At 40.8% G+C, this 20,208-nt stretch overlaps 1 protein-coding gene across 11 annotated transcripts in view; it reads right to left on the reverse strand.

Annotated features, from left to right (window-relative positions):
- NT5C2 (5'-nucleotidase, cytosolic II) overlaps positions 1-20,208 on the reverse strand; it is an 82,525-nt gene that overhangs the window by 27,712 nt on the left and 34,605 nt on the right. For 9 of the 11 annotated variants that reach the window (XR_014168448.1, XM_081911593.1, XM_081911591.1 and 6 more), the window contains 10 exons: positions 13,260-13,377; positions 9,975-10,070; positions 7,618-7,709; positions 7,388-7,445; positions 6,542-6,635; positions 5,741-5,794; positions 4,822-4,905; positions 3,571-3,612; positions 2,396-2,503; positions 1,350-1,416 (listed from right to left, as the gene is read on the reverse strand). Coding sequence is in view for 10 of the 11 variants with exons in the window: in XM_081911593.1 (XP_081767719.1) it covers positions 1,350-1,416; positions 2,396-2,503; positions 3,571-3,612; positions 4,822-4,905; positions 5,741-5,794; positions 6,542-6,635; positions 7,388-7,445; positions 7,618-7,709; positions 9,975-10,070; positions 13,260-13,377 (813 nt within the window). In the remaining variant the exon portion in view is untranslated. Of the gene's footprint in view, positions 1-1,349; positions 1,417-2,395; positions 2,504-3,570; positions 3,613-4,821; positions 4,906-5,740; positions 5,795-6,541; positions 6,636-7,387; positions 7,446-7,617; positions 7,710-9,974; positions 10,071-10,163; positions 10,254-13,259; positions 13,378-20,208 lie in introns of all 11 variants that reach the window. The other 2 variants (XM_081911589.1, XM_081911588.1) reach the window with 1 other exon arrangement.

Genomic DNA, 20,208 nt, shown 5'->3' on the forward strand with positions numbered 1-20,208 from the left:
TACTACCGGCTAGCGTTGGTCCTCTGTGAGCTGGGACCTAGAGGCAGCTCTGACACAAGTGATGATCAAATCACCTCTTACTTTTTTCCTTTCTTTTTAAAAAAGGGATAAGCTGCTAAAATACAAAAATCAGGTAGCATGTGAGATGTGCATTTTAGATGCCATCCCAAATACACACACATACACAAAAGTACCAACACAAAAGTACCAACATATATTATTTGAGTATATAGTTTTGGAAAATACCATGAGAGATCTTAAAACTTGAGGAAGATCTACCATCTACCACCATGGGACTTAACCTTTGGGGTTACAAATTTTGGATAGGTGGGTACATTCCTTGCAGCTACTAGATTATATTACACTTTTGGCTTCTGCTGACTCTTTACCTAATGTACCACCTACAATTAAATTTCCATCTTCACTAATATAAAGACTCTGCTTCACAAGGGACTCTTATGTTCCACTTACAAACAGATCTGAGTAACTGCTAGTGCATTTTTAAAAAAATGGTACAACCACTGTTGTTCCTTTGCTCCAGTAAGTTTTGATACAATCTGAAATTTATTTTGCACCTAAAACATTCTAATCTAGTTACATCTGCATAATATATCTGGCACTCTACTTAAGACAAATTAAACTTCAGACATTGGGGGGGGGGCTTTAAAATAATATCCAGTCTTCTCCCTCACTCCCTGCTGTTTTTCTTAACATCATGCCTGAAGAACAGTTTTGGAGAAATCAAAAGTTATTCAAACCCCATGTTAAAATAGAATAAAGTGAAAATCTCAGTCCCAGCTCCTGATAAAGAGTCACTAGTCTCATTTCTAACCTAGACAGCATCCTAAAAAGCAGACACATCACCTTGCCAACAAAGGTCCGTATAGTTAAAGCCATGGTTTTCCCAGTAGTGATGTATGGAAGTGAGAGCTGGACTATAAAGAAGGCTGAGTGCCGAAGAGTTGAAACTTTTGAATTATGGTGCTGGAGGAGACTCTTGAGAGTCCCATGGACTGCAAGAAGATCAAACCTATCCATTTTTAAGGAAATCAGCCCTGAGTGCTCACTGGAAGGACAGATCGTGAAGCTGAGGCTCCAATACTTTGGCCACCTCATGAGAAGAGAAGACTCCCTGGAAAAGACCCTGATGTTGGGAAAGATGGAGGGCACAAGGAGAAGGGGACGACAGAGGACGAGATGGTTGGACAGTGTTCTCGAAGCTACCAGCATGAGTTTGACCAAACTGCGGGAGGCAGTGGAAGACAGGAGTGCCTGGCATGCTCTGGTCCATGGGGTCACGAAGAGTCGGACACAACTAAATGACTAAACAAGTCTCATTTCTAATTTACCTCCAGAGTAAACAATACCATGCTGCAAGGGGCCTGTGTAGGTACCAATCTTCAGTTTGCCAGTAACCTGCACAGAAAGAGAAATTCATTTAATGAAACTGTAGGTCTCTCCAGCCCAATTTTCAGTTTTAATATTGATCAATGGATTGATAAATCAGTAGAAAGGCTGTTCAATATATGCTTCAGAGGAAAAAGCACAACTGGTGTTTGCATACGCCAAATGCACTATATTTTTCCTGGGCAGCACCTTTAATTATTAAAAGCAGTATGACATAGGGCAAACAGCATTCGGTGACATAGGGATATGCAGCTGGTCCCCTATTCCTAGAGGCCATAAACACTCTTACACTGGGAATTGTTTCGTGCCTCAAATGTATCTTTGCCAGGTGAAAACAGTGAAGTTAGTCTGGTAGAAGCATATTCCGTACAACCCTTTTTGCATGGCCTGCATACAGATGCTACAAAAGCCTGCTTAAAGCTATACTTCCAAATTTTACAGTTAAAGCGTTGGTTGCCTTTTATGAGCCAGTTGATTCTGCCTATAGGTCAGGCTTAAGCTAAGAATTTTGTTGGGGCCAACAAGTTATCAGTAGCGCAGATTCAGCTAAAACCCTAATAGATTCCCAATAAAGACCAGTCCCACAGAATGGCAAAGCAGGTGGTTATGTTGCAGCCACAGTGAATTTTTTAGATAACCAGCAATTACAGTGAAACTGATCTAATGAAACACAGCATTATTAGGCTCCATATATTTTCAATATGATGTTGTTCTTAATTTAATTCCACTCAGTACATCTAGCTGAAATACTTAATGATGCACTCAAAAAACATGCTGTGTTTTTATTTAAAGAACACAGCTCCTTCTCATATTTCCTTTCTATGTGATTCAGGTAACCCACAAATAGCTAGAAACACATATTCCAAGTAGTCAATGAATTTCAAAGTAGAGAGCTTATGAATTTAGCACTAATGTTCTAATTATTGAAATAAACTGTCCCAGGTTTTCCTCCAGTCAAGCCTAACTATATATTCTATGTATCACTCACCGTATCCACCTGTCTCAAGACTGTGCCTTCTCCAAAGAAAAGAGGTTTTCGCGCATCCACAAGGATGAGGTCAAAGTATGATTGCCATGGCCGGTGAGAATTGCCAGGCTAGAGAAAAATTAAGCAGAAGAACATCTTTTTAAAAGGTACAAATTCTAATTGTTCACACTGAAACTGGCTTATTTTAGTTCTGCAGGAGAGATTGATAACTGTATTCTATATGTAGCCTGACATCATATACAAAACATTTTAGTTCCCCAACACTTCAAATCAGTAAATATACCTGAGAATCCTAAAAATGCAGGAAAGGAAAATTAGCAGATATTTTAAATTTTATTTTTGTTTCTCTGGATTTATATACTGTTTAATCATAATTTAAATAAAAGTTAGCAATTATATCACTACTACAAATATTAATACAAAGATCCAGGCATTTATCAATTACTGCAGAACATCCAGGGCTTTCAAAGCAGAGGCCACAACTGAGAAAGGGACAAAAGGGAACAGTCTGTGTATTTATATTAAACTTTTGATTCTTTTGATTTCTACTACACATAGTAAGTACCTGAAACTGTAACCAAGCCTTAAAATTGAAAAGTACATTATCTTGTAGCTATGAAAAATTATTAATTATACATGGAAGGATTTCAGCAGCACTGTTATAATGCATTAGTGGATATGTGACTAAGTGGCAACTCCTTGTATCTGAGCAAGCAACTTCTACTCAAGCAAGTGCAAACAGGCAAACACCACCGGTGGAAGTAAATGCTTTTGATTTGAAAATTCAGTGGGTTTTTTTAATCACTAGTGACCTCTAGAAGCTGCATATCAGGCATATCAAAGCCGACTTTAATTATTTCCACCTGTTCTCCAATAAAAATAATAAGGCATTTGACACCATGCCTCCAAAGGCTGAATTTTACAAATAGAAAATTAAATTACTATCTGGTTTCTTCAGTACCCATGAACAAAGACTTGACTCCTATTCTTGATTTATTTAGGAAGGAATAATATACACCATCTAACACAGCGTTCCCCAAACTGGTGCCATCCAGATTTTTGGAATCCAGCTCTCATCCAACCTTGGATGGGAGTTGTAGTCAAAAACATCTGGTCAACACCAAGTTGGGGAAGGCAGAGGTATCATTAATGCAACAACTCTTTTCATCACTCACCTTTGGTCCATGTGGAAAATCAAACAGGTAAGTCATAATTTTCTGAAAGGCAAGTTGGAAGCAAGACTTAATTTCTTTCTGGATAAATTAACTATTTTATTAATTATGTTTAAACAATACATTTAAATATACAAATAGTCTTCAGATATACAAATCTAGAACAGGCATTGTGAGAATTAAAATAACATTGCAGAACCGTATGATGTTATTTTTAGGATTTTCATGACAACAAAAGGCATGTCTCTAGCTCTGACAGATATGCAGCTCTGCAAGAACCTCAGTTTTATGTACAGTTAATTTGGAAGTAAGTTCAGTGGAACTTACTCTGAAGCAAGTGTTCATAGGATTGAAGAACAAAAGTTCATTGTCACAGAATACAGAGGGTCCTGCATTCATATTAACATGGGGATTTCCCAGTACATTTGTTCATGGCTTTCTAAAAAAATGCATTTTATGATAAAGAGAAGGTCTTTAAAAAATATTTCCCCCCCCCCAAAAAAAAACCTTGGGAGACTAAATTACAGACACATTGCTAGGTACAAGGCATCATTAAATTAGCAACCAATATTCAAGGAGAATCTTTGGTGCCTCCAACTCATGCTTTCATTATACTGAGCTTATCTAATTCTCTACAGCTGGCTTTGAGAACCTATGGCTCTGTAGATGTTGTTGAACATCAGCCCCAACCAGCATGGTCAATGGTAAGAAACAATGAGAGTTGTAGTAGTCCAGAACATCTTGAGGAGCCTAAGGTTCCCCAGCTCTGCTTTGAGGCAGGGATGGGAGACTTTTACAGACTGAGTGCCACATTCATTCATCTGGAAACTTCTGAGGGCTTCACACCAGTGGTGGGTGTGGCCGGAAGTAAAAGTGGGCAAAACAATGGATGTAACTTACTGTTGTAATGCGTGCCACATTCCAGTCACACAGATTTCAACACTCATATATGAATCCCTCCAGACAAGCAAGAGGCGTCATCACAGTTCAAGGGCACCTTCCAGCCAGGCAAAAGCACTTGAGGAGGGTTCAGAGGAAGAGGGCGGGCATAATCTAGGGAAGGAGGCATGGCCTGGAGAAAGGCCAGAAGGCTGGACAGAGAGGCCTACAGAGCTGCATTTAGCTCCCAGGACTGAGGTTGCGCAACCTGATCCAGGATAGAAATTCAAAATATGACAGCTAACATATATGAGACACTAAATGAATGAATGAAAGACTGATGGGGGAAGATTCTTGTGTTACAGGAGTACTTACATCAGTGTACTTATAATCACTGTTTGTGGCAAGAAACACCTTTCCCACCTCATTCATGCGGCTCAAAAGCAGAGGCAGTTTCCCCTAAAATGGCAAAGATTTACATAAAATACAGTTTTCAGTTGAAGCCCATACCTTCAGGGGGTCTATAAATATCTCAGGCTATCTGTACATACTGCCAAGTTTGAACAATGCCAAATGAATATTTTAACCTGATTAAAATGTCTTCTAAAATCCTAGATGCCTCAGCTGTGAACTGAAATCCTGCATCTTATTCATGTCTTATAATTTGTACTAACGTCCTATTTGGCCAAGTATTAAAATATACTTTTAAAAAACTGAAATGTTGAAAGCTGTTCTACAATATGTAACCAGAAACCTGATGATTTGAAAATGAGAGACTGCAGGCAGCAAGGACTCTTTACTAATTTTAGAACAAAATGCCACTTTGATGTGCTGTGAGTACATAGCATGAGCATTATGTGGAAACAGAAAGTATCCCATGCTAGGTAAAAATCAAAGGAATCCCTCTAAAGAAATACAAAATGCACAATTTCAACTTTTTGCCCCTCAAGATATCAAGACATAGAAGATGCTTTGGAATATTCACATTTCTATTGTGACATGCACTCTCCCCTACATTGTGGGGGTGGGGAAACCAACTGCCCCTGCTTGAAGTTTGGGTGCTTAGAATTCCATTAACAAAAGGGAGATAAAGAGGAAGTGCTAAATTATTTTTAATCAAAAAAGGCAAAATTTGCTGAAGCAACAATAACATCACTTAATGCCTATTTTTAAAAAAAATAAATTGTGAACAAGGGAGTTTGAATTTTCCATTCTGTTTTTTTATCATTTTAAGACTGCATGAAATAAACCAAGACTGGTCCACTTTCAATAAGGAAAGGCTTGACGTACTTACATCTTTCACTACATACTTCCCCAGATTCTCAACTGTCTTCTCCTTCAGTGATCCCTGAAACAACAGGAGAAACCACATGACACAGCAGAAGTAATGATCTAGCAATCTTACTCAGGTTTCGCCTTATAGTATCAGCTTCCATGCTGTCATCGTACTGTAGAAAGATGCACCACTGACACTAGAGTCAGAAAGTTATTTGTGGAGTTTCATGTGTCATGAGATTAGCATTGGATAGGTTCAACCTGGGGGTGGAGAACCCTGTGGCTAATTCACCATATGAGAAACAAACACATGGGACAAGATGCCACTGAAGCGCTGTAATTAAATATATTCTGAAGTAAACGTGAAGTGCAAAACAGAATAGTTCAGAAAACACATGGTGACAGAGTTCAGTTGCTGAAGCAAAGGGGTGGTGTGATTCCTGTGCAATGTGCAGATGAGTTATCACCTGAAAACTCATGAAACTGCTCCTTGGAAGGGAAAACAATAGCATAAATATAATAAAGTGAAACAGTGATGGCTTTTAAGATGGCTTGCAGCAACAGCCTGTCTTGTCAAGAGGGGAGGGGAGGAGTGGGGGGGTGAAAGTAAGCAGCAGGATGGTGGTGATAGAAGGAATTATCATCCTTGTTTACCAACCCCCCCCCTTTCCAATCATATTGAATCATATTGCTAGTTGGCATTTAATACTTATTCACTGGCTGCCAAAGCAAATATAACAATGTTCAACTCACACTATAATTCAAAATGTTAAGAATTAAACAGACTACGGTTAAAAAAATATCCCAAAGTGCAAGTCACCTTATAGTGAACCCAATCCACAGCATCTCTCACATCTTGGAACATACTTCTGAAGGACATGAAGAGGTCTCCATCTTTAAACCCTGCTTCACAGCTGTGAGAAAAAAGGAAAAAAGCACGGAATTGTTGTAAAAGTAGGTTAGCAGCTAATAAGGAGGGTGTATAAGGCCTGGGAATCACCGTACAACTGGAAACACCAACAGTATTGATAGCTACATTGATAGTATTGAAAGCAACCAAACCTTAATCCCACTAATGTTAGGTGGATTCTTGCTTGTATGTTTTGTGCCAGTTCATGAATAGATATATCATCTCATTTCCTGTCTAATCAGCATGGCATCTGTTCTTAGAGGCCAAACCAGGCAGGAAATGGGATGAGATAAAGGTATAGGCAGGATGTGTGCATGCCTGAATCTAGGTTGGTACATGTTTCTGTATGCAAGAGAGAATGAACATACATGGATGATGGCTAGATGAAGTTGAGGGGCTGAAGATTCAGAGGGACATGTGAATGGATGTACAAATGAACAGAGAAAAGGTGTAGCTCCACCCACTTTTATGGCTTTGGCAGTATCCATCACATCAGCTTCTAATCCCTGAAAAGGTAGACCACTCTTGTGCTAAATGATCATATTCACCTGTGTATGATGGACCCTATGAGTCCTGCCAGGGTTTAAATCACAAACTTTACCAACATAAACAATCCCTAAAGTACTTGTGGTTGCTGTTGTCATCAAGCTACAGATAAGAAGATCTGAATTTGTCCTTGCACACTTGCAATGAGAGACAATGATGGCTATAGCGTCACATGCTGGATTTCATATAACACATGAGACACATGCTCACCTTGAATACCTATCACAGTTCGTAAAGAAATCAACCAGGCAAGCCAACAGGTAAGTCTCTGCAAAGAAGCAAATAATATACATTAAATGAAGAACTGGATAAAGAGACACTCATGTAATTAATCTAAACCAAAATGACATTCCTAATTTGTCATTTGAAATTAACAGTAATATACCTACGGATTGTCATGACACAATCCCCACCATCCCCATTAGAGTTTAAGGTCTCACCTGGTAGGTTGAACAGTGTGTTTAAAATGTAAAACCTGTCTGTGTCATCTCTCTGGATGAATTTATTAGGGTACTGCTCTCGGATATCTGGCCTGAAAAAGGTAAGGGACAAGGGAATATGCCTATTAATGATGTCTAATCATAATAGTTTCTCTAAACAGCTATGTTAACTCCTACTGGGTCAATAAGACCAATGAGACCAATGAGAAAGATCTCCTAAAATGTTGGGATTCAAGGAAAGGTTTTAATGAGAACACTGGAATAAATATAATATGGCCTCCTTTCTACTACAGCAAAATGCGATACTTCACACAACTTCATCCACAGAGAGGAGCCTATTCCCTCCAGCTCTTGCTTGCTCAACTGATCGCAGAAGAATTCAAGAACTGGGGTGATCAAAACAAAACAAGAATTGTGTTTCATTTGGACAGCATGCAACTAACCATCAACAACTCTGTACAATTCACACATAATATTCTACTTAAAAAGAAGTAGCAGCAGCAGCAATGTTTCAATGTTTAGTAAGATTTCATGTCATCATACAGCCAAAGACAGAATACTGAAATGGATCCTGTTGACCTAATAAAGCCTTACACAGCTCGGGACCTCAATACAGTGGTGCCCCGCAAGACGAACGCCTCGCAAGATGACAAACCCGCTAGACGAAAGGGTTTTCCGTTTTGGAGGCGCTTCGCAAAACGAATTTCCCTATGGGCTTGCTTTGCAAGAAGAAAGCCCATAGGGAAATCTCCGGGGACCTCTTTTAAATGCTGGCGGTGGGGAGCAAAGCCTTCCCCCCCCCACTCCGGCCTTCAGAAGAGGTCCAGGAAGACCGGCGGGGGCCGAAAGGCTTTGCTCCCCACCGCCAGCATTTTAAAAGCAGTCCGGGATAGCATGGAAGCGCTTCCCGCTATCCCGGATGGCTTTTGAAGGCAGGCGGGGGGGGGAGCAAAGACTTTTGCCCCCCCGCCCGCCTTCAGAAGAGGTCTTGGACCTCTTCTGAAGGCCGGCGGGGGGCAAAAGTCTTTGCTCCCCCCTGCCTGCCTTCCCAGGAGAGCGGAGAAACCAGGACCTCTTCTGAAGGCGGGCGGGGGGCAAAAGTCTTTGCTCCCCCCTGCCTGCCTTCCCGGGGGCTTTTAAATCGCCCCGGGACAGCAGAGAATTCCTTCGCTGTCCTGGGGCGATTTTAAAATGCTGGCGGGCGGCAGCGCTGCCGCCCGCCAGCATTTTAAGATCGCCTGGGACAGCGGAGAAGTCTCTGCTGTCCCGGGAAGGCAGGCGGGGGGGGGGGAAGCAAAGACTTTCGCCCCCCGCCGGCCTTCAGAAGAGGTCAGGGGACAGATTGTCCCCGGACCTGGTCTGAAGGCGGTTTCCATAGGAACGCATTGATTGATTTTTAATGCATTCCTATGGGAAACCGTGCTTCGCAAGACGAAAAACTCGCAAGACGAAAAGACTTGCGGAACGAATTAATTTCGTCTTGCGAGGCACCACTGTACCTTAAGGACTGCCTCTCCCCATACAAACCAGCCTGGACCCTGCACTTGTCATCTGAGGCCCTTCTCTATGTCCGCCCTCCCAGAAAGGTTCAGAGGGTGGCAACAAGAGAACGGGTCTCTTCTGTGGTGGCTCCCTGATTGTGCTTTTTATTATGTTTTTATCACTGATGTTCTGTAATGTGTTTCTAATATTGCACACCGCCCTTAGATCTTTTGATAAAAGGCAGAATCATCATCTCAGTGGTAGAGCATGTGTTTGCATGCAAAAAATCTCAGGTTCAATCCCCAGCATTTTCAGGTAGTGCTGAGAAAAACTTCTGCCTGAAATTCTGGAGAGCAACTGCCAGTCAAGATAGACCACAGTATAATAGGTTCCTATGTTCCTATAGCTGGGCTCAAAATGGTCTAGTCCCAGGTCATATTATGATTTCTAAACAACACTTAAACCATAGTTGTCCCGTTTGGATAACACAAGAAATTTGTTTAACAAAGTTGTGCATTCAAGGGCCAAGAAGAAAATATGTGGACACAAGGCTTGTTCTTGGCCCAATAAACTGATGCACTGAGGTGAGATTGTTACATCTGAACCAGGTTTGTATGCATTTTTTCCATATTCACTTAAGTTAGTTTCCAAAGGTTAACCAAGTTTCCAAAGTCATTAGAATTTATAAGACTCCAAAGTAAGAAAAACTGGCCTGCATAAGGATTTGGAAATGTTACAGCGTAGGTGATCCCTGAAAGCCCAATTCTATATATAAATTCAGAGTTTCTACCAAGTTCAGTGGAACATATCACGCCCCGTTGTACATACAGATTGCAGCCTTCCTTATGTGAACTGCCTATATTCACAGTACTTACCCCCTCATGAAGTTAAAGCCATGTGCACACACCAGGATGTTCCCATAGGCATCGACTTTCAGCAAATTTCCATAAAGGGAATCAAATACCAGGCCTCTATTAATAAAGAAGTGCATTGATTGATATAAGCATGGTATACCAAGCAGTGGACAGCAAGACTTTGAAAGATAGTCTATTGGAATGGCATACCTGAGCCAGTTCTATCATGTTCTGTCCAAACTAGAATCTGACCCTAAGGAGGACACTTTGCTGACAGAGTCCCATTGAACTTTTGTTTAGCTGCAGAGGAAAAAATAGTCTGCATTGCCCAGTTCAAATGTACAATTGATCTCTTTTCTTATCATTAGCTCATTTATCTTAACAAAAAAGCTGAATTACACAATCAGCAGGCACAGGTGCATAGCTTAAAAAAAAAAAAAACCTTAGTTCTCCCACCTACCCAACTGACCAAGAAGAGTAACTACATAACTGGAGCTGGCAGAAGTTTCATTGGACAAAAAAATCTGTCAAATCAGACTTGTCTTGTTTAAAACTAAGTATCGCCTCAACATCAGATTGTCCACCCTACCTGCTTGTTGGAAGACTACTCAGAGAATGTGTGTGAAGCACTGTGAACTCACTGTGAACTATAATACAAGTGTTATATATTTATTACTATTCCTTTAAAGGACTAAAACCTTTTGGACTAAACTTTATAAAAGGTTAGTTAACACCAGATGTGCTTTTGCTACAGTAAACAGGAAAAACTAAACATAACTAAGACAGTTCTCTGTGTGTGAATGTCCTAACTGCATGGAAAGGAGGTGTGGAATGTAGGAGATGAGGAGTGTAGAACTTCTCAGCTAAGCTGTATGAAAAGAGTTTGGGGAGAAGGACTGCTGGAACACAAATGGCAAATGGAGGAAGAGTTCATCACTCATGCCTCTAACACCTTAAGACATCACCACCCTTTTCACACTGGGATTATTTAGTTTGGCTCCAAGCAATCCTCTTGCCATTGAGTAAGTGGCAGTTAAGACTTTCAGTCACCACTTCTCTTTTCCCTTGAGGAAAATTGCCCGTCTACAAAGTTTACACACTGGGTACCTCCTTAGAAAGAGCTTTCCATGTCACATCTTCCCTCTCTCCCATTTCTTTATAGTTTTTTTCCACTTACCCACAATGTGACATTGTCACATGGTGTGCTTCTCTGCCCCCACTCCACATCACTAGCTGCTGCTTGGCACAGCAGAGAGGAAATGCATGGCATTGTTAGTTTCACTTTCAGGTAAGTGAAACTGCACATTCAGAGGAGAGAGGTGAGAACATGATTCAGGGAGACAGTTTTTGGCCGTTGGCCCATGTCTGCGGCAATGTGTAGTTTGGCCCTGAATGTGAGACAGCAAGGAAGCAACAGCCATACCAAGTAACCTCAAATGCTAAAACAACCTTGTTCATAAATTTCCAAAAGTTACTAGTTTATAAAAGTTTTTATTCCTAAGAGGGGCTGGTTTCCCTTTCACCAGCATTTCTTATCAGTAAAAACTGTTGCTGGCAAGAAATACAGCAGGCTGGTGGTTGAGAAATGGAATGATCCCTGGCTACTCTGCTAGCCTGATTCGTTTCTATGTTGAGAGTGCAGGAAAATGCTTTTTCTCTTGCATGTCCGGCACAGTGGACTAAAGACAGGGCGATGGATAATCTGTCATTATTCCAGCATACCTGATTTCTGTGCTGAACATGCAGAAGGGTTTTTTCCCCCTGCTGTGCATCCATTCCAGATGCAGAGCAGCCTGATAGTGAAAGAATGAATTGTGCTCTCCTATCACATCCAGCACATACTGTTTCTATGCAAGCAGTTTCGCCTTCTGCACATCCAGCACAGAAGCACAATGAGCCAACAGAAAAGTGATAGATAACTTGTTCTCACTCCCTGCCAGATTACTTGATTTCAATGCTGGCCAGGGAGGAAGGAAGCAGCATGGAAGCAGATCAAGATGGCAGGAAAGGGATAGCGCAATCTATCCCTCCTCCGTCAGCCCACTCATTCCATGCACTTTCCTGTGTAAATAGTCAAATAAAATGTTGTGCTAATATTTTTGTTCTAAAGTCAGCAAATGCCCTTACAAGTAAGGAGAAACCCAAGTAGATTTAGAACAAGCTACGAAGTGACTCTGCTTGCCTGTACCAAGATTTATTAGCCTGTTTTGGAAGGGCAAACATACACAGCTCTAAGCATGTTCATCAGTGAAGATAGCCTAAGCTGTCCAAGGTGGTGACATAGTAGTGCCAGTGCTTCACAATGAGCCTAGGTCACTTTACCCCCAACCTTTGCCCACATTCTACTGTACCACTAATAATTTTCAAAAGCATTTGCAAAGACTGGATAAAACAAAAATATACCACAAATTTTGTATATGTATCAGCATAATGGGCTTGCCATTTTGCCCCTTAATGGCCCACTTACTAAAGCTCAATTCACATGCTAATTTTGTGCTGTTACAGAAAGAACTGTGAATTTCTCTGTTGGTTGACTTTTCGAAAAAGCCTTGCAAAAATCACTAAAAGTGGCCTTCTCAAAAGTAAACATGTGAATTGGGTCTACTAAAGGTGCCAAAATTTGCTGACTTTCCCCCTAAATCATTCCATAAATAGTTTTGCATTCCTTTCAGCTTTTGCTAAACTCACTGGCATGTTTCAACAATGCTTCTGTTGCAAAAACTGGTCAGAATGCAAGACAGAAGTGTGGAAAGCTCCATATATGCATCACAACTTCTGTGGGCTCTCTTTTAAAAAGAATCCCAGGGTTGGCAAGTGTGCTTCTCCCAAAACTCAAGGGGAACTTAGGAGCTACCTCTAACATAAATGTGAAGAGGTGCTGCCTTGTGGGCAGAAACACAGGAAAATCTTAGTACATATAAGGAACTGCCTAAAGAAAATCTGCCAAGCCTTACATATTTTATAGGTATCTACAAATATTCTGCCTCAAATAGTTTAATGCAGGACTTTTTAAGCAGCCCAAAATTTAATTGAAATTCATGTTTGCATAAATTAGGGATTGTTTCCCCCAGTTTCTAACTATGTTCAGGTTTTCCTGGTATGCATTTCACTTCCAATACATTTACCACTGGGTGTCTTAAGACAAATTCTCTGCTGACAAATCCACTTCAACTAGCAAGAACCTCGTGCAATTAAATCTGCTTATGTATTACTGAACAACAGCATGCTAAAAATAGAACTCTTTAAAAACAAACAAACCAACCAGTAAGTGGCATATACATAATTTTGTAGCTTACAATTATTTACCTGGTAGGGAATGTAGGATCATAGACAAAACTAAGCAGCTCTTGAGGGTATCCAATTGATACTAGCCGTTCAACTGTCAAGTCAAATCCAAGGGATTCATACTCTGGAGATTTATATACTGTGAGAAGATGTGAAGAAGATTTTGGTTAGAAAATACAAGCAACACACACATCCTATCTAAGCAAGGCAGAAAATGTATATTAACTTTGCCATTCTTCTCTGGTTTAATGTACAGTTCAGCTGACATACAAGGAGAGTGGTATTTAACACTGGTCTGGTTCACATCTCACAGCGAGCCAGAGTATGACATACTGGGACTTTGCAAACATGCTGTTTCATAGCTAGGAGTTCACACCTGCTTTGCCTTCTTTGGGTATTTTAGGCCAATGTGGGACAGCAGCTAAGCTAAAGTTTGGCTTGGTGTGTCATCTGAATCCAGAAACATGGTTACATTACCTCCTCTTTAATGACAACCTATAACCATAGGACAAATCTTGGCTACAGATTGGAGTTATGCAGAAACATTTACCAAAATCCTTGTTTCGGATACAAGCTAAGCTACTGCACTAACCTATGGTGCCTGGGGGAAATCAAAACTGCTTGATCTCCTCCTCAGGAGCCAGCAAATTTGCACTGTGGTTTGGCTTAGAGCAGTGGTTCCCAACTTGGGGTCCACGGAACACACCCAGGGGGGCCGTGTCCCCATCCCTTGCCTCCTCCCCCAAAAACATTTTTTTGTCATTTTGCATGGTGATATCACAAATTTTATGGTCTGTTTTAACACACTGCGATTTTAAATATATATTGGCCAAAATTGATTTTGAAATCATACTGCGACAACTATTTTGAGCAGGCAATACGTAGCAGTATAAAGGGAGAAGAGGGCAGCCTTCTTCTCATGCTGAGGGAGAACAGGGCAGCTAATCGCCCTCACTTCAAGGCACTACCTTCCCCTGGTACTGAGGCGGAGCAAATTTTCTCAGTCAGCAGGAAAGCAGCAGCAGCCACAGTGGACTTGCATCCCCCATCCCCATCCCCTCTCACTCAAACCATGTGGTGGAGGTGTCTCACCTTCTCTCTCCCCCCTCACACCTGATCTCTGTGACTGTTCCTTCCCTCATCCCCATGCCTGATCTCCAATTTCAGACATTGTGATATATAGGAATATTGCAATGTTTAGCTGCTGATATATCATGATGCTGAAAACCAGATATCGTTTTGTTAAAAAAATTGTGTTGCAGTAATGGGGTCCTCAGTAATTAGCTAATTGGGAACCATTGGCTTAGTATGTTAGGCAAGCATGACCTTTGACAGACATAGCTGCCAGGATTCACCAAACAAACCCCATCAGCAGAAAGGCTTCTGCTTGTACAGCAGGGTTTCCCCCTTTCTCTCCCTGAAATTGGCTTGGGGGGTATCAGAAAAAACCCCAGAACAGTGTGCACAGGGAGGTTGTTCCATCTGACAAGCTGATAGCCTTGCGCAAGTGGAACATTTAAAATAGCATGATGTTGAATTCCACCCAGTGATTTTAAAATTTAATTTTACCAGGAATGCTCTGCAGAGTGGAAATACAGTTCATATTTCAGCGACAGAATGCATCAAATAAAGCATTAGTTAGTGCCTCAGGGGAAATATATTCCAAACAGCATTATAACACTCACCTTATTTCACCTCTACATACAGACATCAAAAGAGCATGAAACTTACGGCCAATGGTGAAAGTCAGAATGCAATTATGAATCCTAATTTTAGATCAAGCATCTAGTCAGGAGGTGTTTAAGATAATAATTTAAGTTGCCGTTTGCTAAAGGCCAGCTATCAGGTTAGCTTGTAGTAAGTTGCCACCCTTATGGTAACCTGCAGCTACTAAGCACCCTCTTTACCTTCTAACCAATTATGAAGCCATCATCTTCTCCAATTTTGCAACCTCTTGTGTGTCCCCCTTTCATCTTCACCCCCACATCCATGCCTCCTATTCCCTATTTGCAACTACTTTTGCACACACTCCATTAGCACCCTGACCCCCTTTTTCCTACCGACCTTTTTCCAACTGTCCTTTGCACACAGACTACCCCCCATTTCCATGTCTCCTCCTTTCTTCTATTCTACAGACCCCTTTGCACACACCCCCTCGGATGATATATGTTACTGTCTCTTTAATGTTAATGTCCATTAGTTAGTTCAGTTAGAGAAAGTTAACTTCAGTCAATGGATGTTCTACATTATCTGGGTGTTTGCTTGTTAATAAAACATCTGTTTTACTACACTGAATCTGGAATTTCACGTTGAAGACAACACATGGTAGATTTTGGGAGTACAGTGGTACCTCGGGTTAAGAACTTAATTTGTTCCGGAGGTCCGTTCTTAACCTGAAACTGTTCTTAACCTGAAGCACTACTTTAGCTAATGGGGCCTCCCCCTGCCGCCATGCAGCTGAAGCATGATTTCTGTTCCCATCCTGAAGCAAAGTTCTTAACCTGAGGTAATATTTCTGGGTTAGCGGAGTCTGTAACCTGAAGCGTATGTAACCCGAGGTACCACTGTACTGAGGAATACGTGAGGGCTCCACTTCCTTTATCTCTCCCATATGAGGCTGCTGAGTAATTGAAGAGGGAGAAAAATGAGTACGTTGAGAAGAGAGGAACACTAGCATTTCCCCCTTCTTTTCTCCCAATCCTCTTGCTCCTCCACAGCACTGAAAATGCCCTCTTCAACCCAATTTGCTTCCATCTGCCTATTACCAGATCCTTAAAACCATGAGCAGTGCCAGAGAGGGTCAGTGGGGAAAAGACTTTCTCCCTCCTTCTACTTCCCACCCATTGCTGGACTCCTCTCTTTAACATAAACTGATATCTTTCTTTCAGGTATCTTAACATGTAGGACACAACTCACCCACCTGGAAATTTACTTTGCCCCTCCTGTCCCCATAATTTTTTTCTGGTATTGCCACTGCCTAAAACACACATTCTCTGTCTCTTTTTCTCTCACACGCACCCAGCCTACCTCCTCTCTACTGCCCATACACTTCCCTATTCCTCTGAATGCGATCTTTACCCCCAATTCCACTTGCCCCATCCTCAGTTCCAGCTCTCTCTTCTCCCCAGTCTGTCTCCAAAGGACTAAAACTGTCACACACAGAGATACCCTTCCCGCACCCCCAGCCTCAAACCCCCCAAAATAATTTACTACAGACACAAGTCCCCTTTTTTTCTTCCTGCCTCCAGCCCTGCCTTTAGAACTTTGGGAAAGATCCACTGAAAAGAGCACAATAACAAACTAGTGCAAAAATAGTATAGTGATATAAAGCTTACATTAGAAACACATATAGTGCATTTGTCTTATTCCAAATACCTTCAGTAGTTCAGTTCCACATGTGATTCACTATTACGCCTTGGTCTTGGTTTTTGCAACATACATGACTATCCAATTACACCTCATTCCGTATACACATCTGCACCTTATCTAAGATTTAGTCAAATTACTGATCATTTGCAATTTACTGCCATTATGAAGCCATCCTGTTTAACAAATGGAAGGTGCTAATTGATTATCCAATCCTAAAGCTGTTTCCAATGTAGTATGAAATTATTGTCAAAATGTAGTACGTACAAGTTATTGTAGAACTGGTGCAAAGTTGTCGCACAAAACAAAACACAGGTAGATAACCAAAGACTGTTGTACAGTAGATTGCACAATAATAATAAGCTGTTGTGCAACAGAATGCACAACAAGAATCCACTGTTGTGTAATAATTTTCCACTAGTGTAAGTGTTGCATTTGATTACCTTTAAACTCTGTCTTCTGCTGGTGCAAGAGTTCTTGCATTAGTGGACAAGGAAGGCTGGATATGGCCCCTAGTAATGTGGGCAGCTGTCATGGAACTACCCTTGGTAGTGAGAGTGTTAAGGAACAGCAGTCTCTGTTCCAGACACAAGGAGACTGCAGACATGCATAACACACAGCTCTGCTAGTTTTCAAGAGGAGAAACCCTATTACTTCTTCCTTGTAGCTGAAGGTAATACAGGCAAACCTCATTTTGCGTGGGGAATATGTTCCAGACCCCCTTCGCATGTCAGCTGGACCCGCGTAAAGCATTCCATTCCACATAGCTACCAACACTGTATTTATTATATGGATGTTGGTTAGCATTCTTCCACCTTACCCATTCAAGGAAAGAAATTGGGAGAAAAGGCCTTGACCCACCACTATGAACTTCCTAGTATCTCCTTCAGATAGATCCCCCCCCAAAAACCAGGGATCCCAAAGACTCCAGCATGGCCTGTTGTCCAAGGCACTGATTTGTTTCACAGACTAAAAGCACCTTTAAAGTCATTTCACCTGAAGACTCATGAAACCATAGCCCTATTCAGACATTTACAGAGATTAATGTGTGAGTAGGGCCACATCTGCATTGCACGTGTCAGCTAACCTTCACCTGACACCCACACATATAGCATATCTGTATGGAAGAAGTCTATCTGTGTACATCTGTACATGTAGAGACTTTGATGAAACCTGGAGCCCCAAGTTGCGCTGGGTTCCAGGTAACAAATAAACATTTGCACATATAACTGTTTACATGAAGGCACCCTCTGTATACATTTGCACTTGACTCGTGGGTTATATTAATTTACTGTGTTAATGATCACTGTTTCCCAAAAAAAAAATAATAATGAGAAAATGACTGCAACGTGAAACCAACAATTATTTTGTATCACAATAGAAAAGACACATTGATTTGAATAGATTCAGAGCATGTATGAGCTTTAGGTAGGTAGAATAAGCTGAACACTCAAAAATACCAAGAAAACTTGTAACTGACTATTAACAATGTCAGAAGAGAAAAGACTATTCTGGCTGGAAAAGAAATGAGCACTCTTAAGAAAGTGCCATGAAAAGCTGACTACAACTGCAAAAACACACCTCTACTTGCATTCTGTATCCCCCCCCCAGCATTCCCTTCCCCATTAAAACAGTGGCTTTCAAACTGTTGAGCCAACCATTTTTAAAAACTTTCCTGTATATTGGAAATGTCAAATCACAGGCATATCTAGCACTCCTGCTGCATCTTGCTGTCCTTGTTTGCCTGTACTCTTTTCCATGCAGTATCTCAACCTGATGTTGCAGTGAGTGCTCTACTCCTCCACAGTGATCTAGCCACTGTGTCTAGTAAACATACAACCCTCGGTTTCTCTATCTCCAGAAATACTTAGACCACCTCTCTGATAAGGTGACAGTGGCTGATAACAATAGTGGTGCACATACGTCCCACCTTACTCTTCTGCATGAGAGCTTGGTGCTTACTTGAAACGCTGGATGTTCAAGTCCTACCTCTGTCACATGTCCGCATATCTACTTCTGTCCTAATTAACTTTGCACAGAAACTCCAGTGCCAATTTTGAAAAGAAAACAAATTTAAAAGCCTCAAATACTCTTATTTAATCCATTGTAACTCACTAACTTACTCACTTAGCTTTCTGAGATTTTTAAAAGAATCTTATATTGGATCGCATCTACAAAGTATGTCATGTCAATGCAAATCGTTCATGAAGCCGGTTTGGCAACCCTTTGAAACAAACTCAAAGACCCTATTTATCAGAAATCTGGCAGACTTCATCTCCTTAAATGGGGCTACTGTGCCTGTAAATTTCATCAATTTCTGGCTCCTCAAAAAGTTATAGGCATGAGTTGATATTCTCATTATAATGATAGGGAATACATTCTCTCACTGCTGTTCACCCCTCTAAATGCCCATAGACTATTGAGAAACAAGAGGGAGTTATCAGCATGGGGGGGGGGGAGCTGATTTAAAAGAGAATGCATATATTTTTAAAATCCTAAGGCTAACCCACCTAAAATACAGTCCAATAACTGGCAAATAATTACTGGTGTTGAGATCTGCTCTCTGACTCAATCCATAGAATCATAAAATTGTAGAGTTGGAAGGGACTCTCATGATCATCTAGTCCAACTCCCTGTAATGCAGAAATATCAGCTATCCCATACGGGGATCAAACTTGCAACCCTAGAATTATCAGCACCATGCTCGAACCAACTGACCTTTTTTAACTGAAAAAATGAACTATTTTTTAATTGAAATTTTGCCATACAAAATTTGCATATACATTATGGAGTTATTCCACTCCAAAAATGCAAACTTTTTTTAAAAAAAGACCTACCTCTTCCTGAGTCCAAAAGAAGCCATTTCATGTTTCATCAAGGTGATCTCTCAAGCCCACTTTGTGAACTTGTACTTCATATTTGGCATCCTCTAGATTACTCAAGTTTTGAATTTTACTCAAATACTGTATATATGACTAACGAAGAGAAGGAAGCATAATTGGGAAAATTTCCTACTTCACTTAAGTGACCCACTTGAGTGAGCATTTTTTATTCATGCATATAACATGAATCTGCAGTGTACATTAAAGTAAGAAGATGAAAATAGATTACAAACATCACACTCCGGTTACTGTGACATAGTTCAATATAAGTTTTCCTTTAATTAGACAACTGGGAATGGAGCTGGAATTCACAGAGCACATGTCCCTACTTGACAACACTCTGCACAGCAGTCTAGATTAATCAGGATGAGCTACAAGCTCCTGACATTTTCCTGCAAGCTGTACAAGTGCTCATTTAGGTAATATGAGCTCCCAACCAAGCAAATTACAGCCAGTATGAATGACTGGGTACCAAAATAGGAATAGCATAACGGAAAAAGCATCCATAACTAATGTACAGGTAAACTGTACATTTGAGTGTTAATCAGTGCTTTTTTCCTTAAAAAAATGTTTAGGGGTACTCTCATTTTGACTCAAGGAAATCACCATTTTATAGTTCAAATCGGGGGAAATAAATACAGCAAATGGACAAAAGTACAAAGATACACAAAATGTTTAGGGGTATGCGTACCCCCAGAAAAAAAAGCACTGGTGATAATAAA

Source organism: Podarcis melisellensis (genome assembly GCF_964234715.1).
Source record: "Podarcis melisellensis genome assembly, chromosome: 5".
Lineage (NCBI taxonomy): Eukaryota > Metazoa > Chordata > Lepidosauria > Squamata > Lacertidae > Podarcis > Podarcis melisellensis.